Source organism: Oncorhynchus kisutch, unplaced genomic scaffold (genome assembly GCF_002021735.2).
Source record: "Oncorhynchus kisutch isolate 150728-3 unplaced genomic scaffold, Okis_V2 Okis03b-Okis08b_hom, whole genome shotgun sequence".
In the NCBI taxonomy this organism is placed as follows: Eukaryota; Metazoa; Chordata; class Actinopteri; order Salmoniformes; family Salmonidae; genus Oncorhynchus; species Oncorhynchus kisutch.
The window spans coordinates 19,962,942-19,972,187 of NW_022261980.1; the positions used below are offsets into that span (position 1 = coordinate 19,962,942).

The following is a 9,246-nucleotide window of genomic DNA, read 5'->3' on the forward strand; positions in this document are numbered from 1 at the left end:
CTGAGAGGGTGTTCACTGTGAGTACACCACCGGTCAAACCAACTCTCCTCTAGTACAGTCAACCAGAGAGGGTATTCACTGTGAGTACACCACCGGTCAAACCAACTCTCCTCTAGTACAGTCAACTAGAGAGGGTATTCACTGTGAGTACACCACCGGTCAAACCAACTCTCCGGTCAAACCAACTCTCCCCTAGTACATTCACCCTGAGATGGTATTCACTGTGAGTAAACCACCGGTCAAACCAACTCTCCTCTAGTACAGTCAACCAGAGAGGGTATTCACTGTGAGTACACCACCGGTCAAACCAACTCTCCGGTCAAACCAACTCTCCCCTAGTACAGTCACCCTGAGATGGTATTCACTGTGAGTACACAACCGGTCAAACCAACTCTCCTCTAGTACAGTGACCCTGAGATGGTATTCACTGTGAGTACACCACTGGTCAAACCAACAACTCTCCTCTAGTACAGTCAACTAGAGAGGGTATTCACTGTGAGTACACCACCACTCCTCTAATACAGTCAACCAGAGAGGGTATTCACTGTGAGTACACCACCGCTCCTCTAGTACAGTCAACCAGAGAGGGTATTCACTGTGAGTACACCACCGCTCCTCTAGTACAGTTAACCAGAGAGGGTATTCACTGTGAGTACACCACCGCTCCTCTAGTACAGTCAACCAGAGAGGGTATTCACTGTGAGTACACCACCGCTCCTCTAGTACAGTCAACCAGAGAGGGTATTCACTGTGAGTACACCACCGCTCCTCTAGTACAGTCAACCAGAGAGGGTATTCACTGTGAGTCCACCAACTCTCCTCTAGGACAGTCAGGAGAACCATACTCCTAGTTCAATCTAATGTTATATAATCACTATTTTCTCTCCAACAATATAATATGATATAATCTCTCCTGTCCCTCCTGTCAGGTGTCCAACATCACGACTCCTAAGACCCAGGAGGATGAGTTCATTGAGATCCAGAGTGACACTGGAACATCCTTCCAGCGCTGGACAGTCAGACACACCAACCTCCTCAAACAGGTAACAGCTGGACTGTCAGACACACCAACCTCCTCAAACAGGTAACAGCTGGACTGTCAGACACACCAACCTCCTCAAACAGGTAACAGCAGGACCGTCAGACACACCAACCTCCTCAAACAGGTAACAGCAGGACCGTCAGACACACCAACCTCCTCAAACAGGTAACAGCAAGACTGTCAGACACACCAACCTCCTCAAACAGGTAACAGCAGGACTGTCAGACACACCAACCTCCTCAAACACGTAACAGCAGGACTGTCAGACACACCAACCTCCTCAAACAGGTAACAGCAGGACTGTCAGACACCAACCTCCTCAAACAGGTAACAGCATGACTGTCAGACACCAACCTCCTCAAACAGGTAACAGCAGGACTGTCAGACACACCAACCTCCTCAAACAGGTAACAGCAGGACCGTCACACACCAACCTCCTCAAACAGGTAACAGCTGGACTGTCAGACACCAACCTCCTCAAACAGGTAACAGCTGGACTGTCAGACACCAACCTCCTCAAACAGGTAACAGCTGGACTGTCAGACACACCAACCTCCTCAAACAGGTAACATCTAGTAGCCATTTCAGGGGGGAGCCCCAACCGGGATTCAATCAGTGTCCAGCGACTGTCAACACAACACCTCAGCCATTACACCAAGAGATCCTAAACACTAGGAGGATGCTAGGTGTTAGATTGCTACAGTACATATTCTTGATTTAAAATGTTAGAGTTTTTCAACATTGTCAATAGCACTGCTCATAAGAGTGTGTTGAAAACTGTCAATAGCACTGCTCATAAGAGTGTGTTGAAAACTGTCAATAGCACTGCTCATAAGAGTGTGTTGAAAACTGTCAATAGCACTGCTCATAAGAGTGTGTTGAAAACTGTCAATAGCACTGCTCATAAGAGTGTGTTGAAAACTGTCAATAGCACTGCTCATAAGACTGTGTTGAAAACTGTCAATAGCACTGCTCATAAGAGTGTGTTGAAAACTGTCAATAGCACTGCTCATAAGAGTGTGTTGAAAACTGTCAATAGCACTGCTCATAAGAGTGTGTTGAAAACTGTCAATAGCACTGCTCATAAGAGTGTGTTGAAAACTGTCAATAGCACTGCTCATAAGAGTGTGTTGAAAACTGTCAATAGCACTGCTCATAAGAGTGTGTTGAAAACTGTCAATAGCACTGCTCATAAGAGTGTGTTGAAAACTGTCAATAGCACTGCTCATAAGAGTGTGTTGAAAACTGTCAATAGCACTGCTCATAAGAGTGTGTTGAAAACTGTCAATAGCACTGCTCATAAGACTGTGTTGAAAACTGTCAATAGCACTGCTCATAAGAGTGTGTTGAAAACTGTCAATAGCACTGCTGATAAGAGTGTGTCTGAACCAGGAGGATGACTTGTTTGTGTTGTTGATTCTATGTCTCCAGGTGATGCAGAACGTGATGTCCCTGGCAGCACCAGACCTCAGACTGCAGGGTCTGTTCCTGGCTATCGTCTGGTTCACCATGGCCTTCAGGTAAACAAACAGTAGTAACCTTTTGTTGTGAGTATATTCAACAGACCCCCCTGTTATCCCATCAGGTGCTCCTCAACCAACACAGGAGATATCCAATCCAGTCAAAGCTCTCCAGATGGGGAACGTCTGCATATCTAACACGTGATAGCTTGCTACCTGTCGAGAGCACTGCCAAGTCACTATTGGACGTGTCAATCATGACGGGGTACTGTTACTTCTGTGTCTCAGCTACCACGGACTGTCGGTGTGGTTCCCTGACATGATCAAGTACATGCAGTATGAGGAGTACGAGTCCAAGGTGAAACTCTTCCATCGAGAACGAGTGGAGCGATTCCACTTCAACTTCTCCCTGGTCAACCAGATCCACAAAGAGGGAGAATATGTCCATGACAAGTATGTCACAGATGGGATATTTTGAGTGGACAACTAGTACGTTACAATGTTGTCAGATGTCTTCCCTGAAGCAGGGCTGTTCTCTCTCTAAAAAAAACCTTGTGCTATCTCTTATCTAGGTTCATGGATATAGAGATCAAGTCTGTGAAGTTTGAAGATTCCCTGTTTGAGAACTGTTACTTTGAGGACGTCAGGTCAACCAACACATACTTTGAGAACTGCACCATCAAGAACACGGTCTTCTATAACACAGGTAGGTGTTATATCTGTGCATAGATTCTCACAAATCAATCCATTTATCCCTGATTCAAGCTCCATAGAGAGACCAGACAAGGTTGTACAATGTCTCCCTTGCTGTTCACCTTAGCCATTGATATGTGAGGTGTATTATGTATGTGATGTACAGTGCATTCGGAAGGTATTCAGACCCCTCAAAATGTTCCACATTATTTACGTTCCAGCCCTATTCTAAAATGGATTCAAAATATTAAAAAAATCCTTATCAATCTACACATAAATCCTCACAATGACAAAGCAGATTTTTTTAAATTTTTATGTTCACTGATTTATAAAAAATAAATACCTTATCTTCTTGAGACTAGGGGGCAGTATTTTGATGTTTGGATGAAAAACGTACCCAAATTAAACTGCTTATTTCTCGGGTCCAGAAGCTAGAATATGCATATAATATGCAGATTAGGATAGAGAACACTCTAAAGTTTCCAAAACTGTCAAAAGATTGTCTGTGAGTATAACAGAACAGATATTGCAGGCGAAAACCCGAGGAAAATCCAACCAGGAAGTGCTGTTATTTTGAAACCTCTGTTCCATTGCATGCCTACCCTCCATTTAAAGGGATATCAACCAGATTACAGTATTTAGACATAGTTTTAGGCTTTTATTCTGAAAAATGAGCGAGAATGATCACATCGCGTCAGTGGATAGCTGTGTGTCCCCAGAGTTTTACATGCGCGAGCAGCTTGGAGCAGACCTTTTCTCTCTCTCTCCTATTGAAAAAGCTACCGTCCGGTTGAAATATTATCGATTATTAATTGTAAAAACAACCTGAGGATTGATTATAAAAAAACTTTGACATGTTTCTACGAACTTTACGGATACTATTTGGAATTTTCATCTGCCCGTCGTGATCAACACGATCCTGTGGATTACTCAACAAAACGCACCAAACAAATGGAGGTTTTTGGATATAAAAAAACAAACATTTATTGTGTAACTGGGAGTCTGGGAATATCATCAAAGGTAAGCGATTCATTTTATTGCTTTTCTGAGTTTCGTGACCAATCTACTTTGCTGCTAGCTGTTTGTAATGTTTTGTCTGCTGAGAGAGCTGCCCTAACATAAACGCTTGGTTTGCTTTCGCTGAAAAGCATTTTTGAAATCTAACATGCCAGGTGGATTAACAACAAGTTAAGCTGTGTTTTGGTATATTTTGGTGTGATTTCATGAAAATTCAATATTTTTTGTAATTTCATTTAAATTTGGCGCTCTGCAATTCAGCGGATGTTGACAAAAATGATCCCGCAAGAGGGATCGGTGCACCAAGAGGTTATTTACATAAGCATTGGGATTCTTTGCTTTAAGACTCAAACATGAGCTCAGGTGTATCCTGTTTCCATTGATCATCCTTGAGATGTTTCTACAACTTGATTGGAGTCCATCTGTGATAAATTCAATTGATTGAAAATGATTTGGAAATGCACACACCTGTCTATATAAGGTCCCACAGTTGACAGTGCATGTCAGAGCAAAAACCAAGCCATGAGGTCGAAGGAATTGTCCGTAGAGCTCCGACACAGGATTGTGTCATGGCACAGATCTTGGGAAGGGTGCCAAAACATTTCTGTCCCGAAGAACACAGTGGCCTCCATCATTCTTAAATGGAAGAAGTTTGGAATCACCAAGACTCTTCCTAGAGCTGGCCGCCCGGCCAAACTGAGCAATTGGGGGAGAAGGGACTTGGTTAGGGAGGTGACTAAGACGCCCATGTTCACTATGACAGAGCTCCAGAGTTCCTCTGTGGAGATGGGAGAACCTTCCAAAAGGACAACCATCTCTGCAGCACTCTAGCAATCAGGCCTTTATGGTAGACTGGCCAGATGGAAACCACTCTTCAGTAAAAGGCACATGACAGCCCACTTGGAGTTTGCCAAAAGGCATCTAAGGACTCTCAGATGATGAGAAACAAGATTCCCGTTTCTGATGAAACCAAGATTGAACTCTTTCGCTTGAATGCCAAGCATCAAGTCTGGAGGAAACCTGGCACCATCCCTACAGTGAAGCATGGTGGTGGCAGCATCATGCTGTGGGGATGTTTTTCAGTGGCAGGGACTGGGAGACTAGTTAGGTTTGAGGGAAAGATGAACTGAGCAAAGTACAGAGAGACCCTTGATGAAAACCTGCTCCAGAGCACTCAGGACCTCAGACTGGAGCGAAAGTTCACCTTCCAACAGGACAACGACCCTAAGCACACAGCCAAGACAATACAAGGGTGGCTTCGGGTCAAATCTCTGAATGTCCTTGAGTGGCCGAGCCAGAGCCCGGACTTGAATCCAATCGAACATCTCTGGAGAGACCTGAAAATAGCTGAGCAGCGACGCTCCCTATCCAACCTGACAGAACTTGAGAGGATCTGCAGTGAAGAAACTACCCAAATACAGGTGTGCCAAGCTGGTAGCGTCACACCCGAGAAGACTCAGTGCTGTAATCGCTGCCAAAGTGCTTCAACAAAGTACTGAGTAAAGGGTCTGAATGTGATATTTCCATGTTTAAATTTTAAGACATTTGCAAAGATTTCTAAAAACCTGTTTTTGCTTTGTAATTATGGTGTATTGTGTGTAGATTTATGAGTGAATAAAATAAAAAAAATAAAAACATTTGAGAGTAATACTGTAATGTAACAGAAAGTAGGACAAGTGAAGGGTTCTGAATGCTTTCTGAATGCACTGTAAACGTGACGTTGAACAGAGCACAGATCCCCTTATGATCTCATTTGGGACTGTCCTTTATCTCCGTGACTGGCAGACCTTTGGGAAGACTCTAAGTTTATAGACTGTCGGATGGAAAATGCCACGTTTCTCCATCCGAAGAAAGGCTGCCATCTGAACTTCCAGGAGGAGAACGACATCGTCATCTACATGGTCAGCTTCCTGGGGAGTCTAGCGACACTGCCAGGCAACATCCTGTCAGCCCTCTTCATGGACAAGATAGGAAGGATCAAAATTATAGGTGAGGGAAGTGAAGACACATATGTGGCTCAGTGGGAAAATAGTCAATGGTACAAAACAACCTGAAACTATGGCAGCAACTCTGAAATCATTCTCTCTCTCTCTGTCTGTCTCTTTCACTCTGTCTCCCTCTCTCTCCCTCTCTGCCCCCCCTCTCTCTGTCTCTCTCTCTCTCTCCCTCTCTGCCCCCCCCCCCCTGTCTGTCTGTCTGTCTGTCTGTCTGTCTGTCTCTGTCTCTCTCTCTCTCTGTCTCTCTCTCTCTCTCTCTCTCTCTCTCTCTCTCTCTCTCTCCACCAGGTGGTTCTATGCTGATATCAGCAGTTTGTACGTTCCTCCTGCTCCTCAGCTTCAGTCAGGGGGCAGTTATATTATTTCAGTGCCTTTTCTACGCTACCAGCGTTGCGGCCTGGAACGGACTGGAAGTTATCACAGTAGAAATCTACCCTTCTGCTAAAAGGTACAGAGAACCACAATCTCCATGTCAATGTCCTGGTATCAGACGGATGTTTGTGTTGTTCATGATGAAGGATTTAGGTGGTCATTGGAAATTGTGAATAATTGAAGGAGTTTTGTGGATAAATACTATAAACCAAAGGTTTTCAACTGGTTTTGCCTTGGGACCCAAACTGAAGCAGGTTGTTTCAAATTGAACCAGGTAGTTTTTACTCAGGCACCTGTGATCCATTCAAAACCTCCCGACCCGCCGGTTAAGAAACACTGTTGTAAACTGTCCTTTAAGCACCTGCCCTAAACCCACTGATGTCTCTACCTCTCTCTTCCTCAGATGCACAGCGTTCGGAGTGCTGAACGGTACCTGTAAGCTGGCAGCCATTATTGGCAGCGTCATCTTTGCCAAGTTCATCGGCATCACAAAGATCATCCCCATTTTCCTGGCGTTCGCAGCGCTGGCCTGTGGAGGTCTGCTGGCCACCAAACTGCCCGACACACGGGAGAAGATCCTGGAGTGAAAACAGCTAAACATCTACAGCATCAAGGGTTGTAAAATTCCTGTGACTTTCCACAGGTTCTCAAAACATCTTGGCGGGAGGATTCACAGACTTCCTGCTTAAACGTGGGAATTTGGGGAAAGTTAGTGGAATTTTGCAAACTTTTACAACGTCACGGCCAAATAAAGATGTCTGTACATATATGTTGGTCCAGTTGGGAGAGAGACTTCCACATGTGAAGTGAGTTGTGTGTGACAGAATAGGGGAGGGGCTTTCTGTTCCCATGGTGATGTATAGAAAGAACGGTACCATGATCAAGACATGTCACCATTTTACATTGTTTGATATTGTGTTTTTCTTCTGTACACCCCCCACCCTTCTGTACACCACCCAGGTAGAGCAGGACATGTCACTCTGTATTTGGTATGTTTTAAAATGTGTTTCAAATGATTTTAAATTAAAATGAAAGAATACGATAAATATATTTACTTGGAAGACGAGAAATATATCTACTTGGAAGATGACAGACAGTTTTACCATGTTGTGCTTTGATTTAAAACTAACTGTTCAGGAAAGGTATTGGGTTGACATTTGGGTTGGAATTCAACGACGGCTAAGGTTTCAACATAACGCTATTGTACGATTCAGAACCACTTTTCCATTGTCCTTGTTCCATTCCATTGTGTGAACGTTCATCTCGGGTAGTCAGGTGCTTGATTCGTCCCATTTCCTCTTTGCCCTTAACTTTCCATCTGAACCACTGAATGTGGTTCAGAATCCCCTCCATTCTATTCCACACCCCCTTCTTTCCAAGGACTCCATTTATATATATGCATCCCTGTGTATCGCTCAGCATCTGGTCTTCAGCTCCTGTTGTATCTATTAACCAGGACGACAACCTCTTCTGCTGTACAGTGGATGCATCTGTTGACGTACCAATATGTTTGTTGTATTGTTTGTGTTCAGTCTCTCCTTGTCCAGAAGAGCTGTGTTCTAGATACTGATTCTATTAAATCCAGTCTAGTCTGTGTTCAGTCTCTTCTTGTCCAGAAAAGCTGTGTTCTAGATACTGATTCTATTAAATCCTGTCTAGTCTGTGTTCAGTCTCTTCTTTTCCAGAAGAGCTGTGTTCTAGATACTGATTCTATTAAATCCTGTCTAGTCTGTGTTCAGTCTCTCCTTGTCCAGAAGAGCTGTGTTCTAGATACTGATTCTATTAAACCCTGTCTAGTCTGTGTTCAGTCTCTCCTTGTCCAGAAGAGCTGTGTTCTAGATACTGATTCTATTAAATCCTGTCTGGTCTGTGTTCAGTCTCTTCTTTTCCAGTGGAATGATACTGATTCTATTAAACCCTGTCTAGTCTGTGTTCAGTGTCTCCTTGTCCAGAAGAGCTGTGTTCTAGATACTGATTCTATTAAATCCTGTCTAGTCTGTGTTCAGTCTCTTCTTTTCCAGTGGAATGATACTGATTCTATTAAACCCTGTCTAGTCTGTGTTCAGTGTCTCCTTGTCCAGAAGAACTGTGTTCTAGATACTGATTCTATTAAATCCTGTCTAGTCTGTGTTCAGTCTCTCCTTTTCCAGTAGACTGATAGTGATTCTATTAAATCCTGTCTAGTCTGTGTTCAGGCTCTCCTTGTCCAGAAGAGCTGTGTTCTAGATATTGATTCTATTAAATCCTGTCTTGGTTGTCTGTTGCCATGACAATGTAAGACTTGTTTTTTTCTAAAATTATGTGAAAATGTGAGTTTAGACACTTTATATTCTACTCTATTTTTAAAGTCACTAAGTATCATTTACAGCACTGTTTCCCAACTCTGGTCCTCCAGTACCCCCAACAGCCCAACCCTGGTCCTCCAGTATCCCCCAACAGCCCAACCCTGGTCCTCCAGTACCCCCCCAACAGCCCAACTCTGGTCCTCCAGTATCCCCCAACAGCCCAACCCTGGTCCTCCAGTACCCCCCAACAGCCCAACTCTGGTCCTCCAGTACCCCCCAACAGCCCAACTCTGGTCCTCCAGTACCCCCCCAACAGCCCAACTCTGGTCCTCCAGTATCCCCAACAGCCCAACTCTGGTCCTCCAGTACCCCCAACAGCC

The 9,246-nt window shown here is 44.2% G+C and overlaps 1 protein-coding gene across 1 annotated transcript in view; it reads left to right on the plus strand.

Moving 5' to 3' along the window:
* LOC109886518 (synaptic vesicle glycoprotein 2B-like) overlaps positions 1-8,711 on the plus strand; it is a 75,207-nt gene extending 66,496 nt beyond the window's left edge. Inside the window, exons 7-13 of the mRNA XM_031812356.1 lie at positions 930-1,043; positions 2,474-2,562; positions 2,791-2,955; positions 3,075-3,208; positions 5,998-6,201; positions 6,498-6,657; positions 6,985-8,711. Of these exons, the coding sequence (XP_031668216.1) occupies positions 930-1,043; positions 2,474-2,562; positions 2,791-2,955; positions 3,075-3,208; positions 5,998-6,201; positions 6,498-6,657; positions 6,985-7,168 (1,050 nt within the window). The 3' untranslated portion in view covers positions 7,169-8,711. The remainder of the gene's footprint in view (positions 1-929; positions 1,044-2,473; positions 2,563-2,790; positions 2,956-3,074; positions 3,209-5,997; positions 6,202-6,497; positions 6,658-6,984) is intronic.
* Positions 8,712-9,246: the final 535 nt, after the last annotated feature.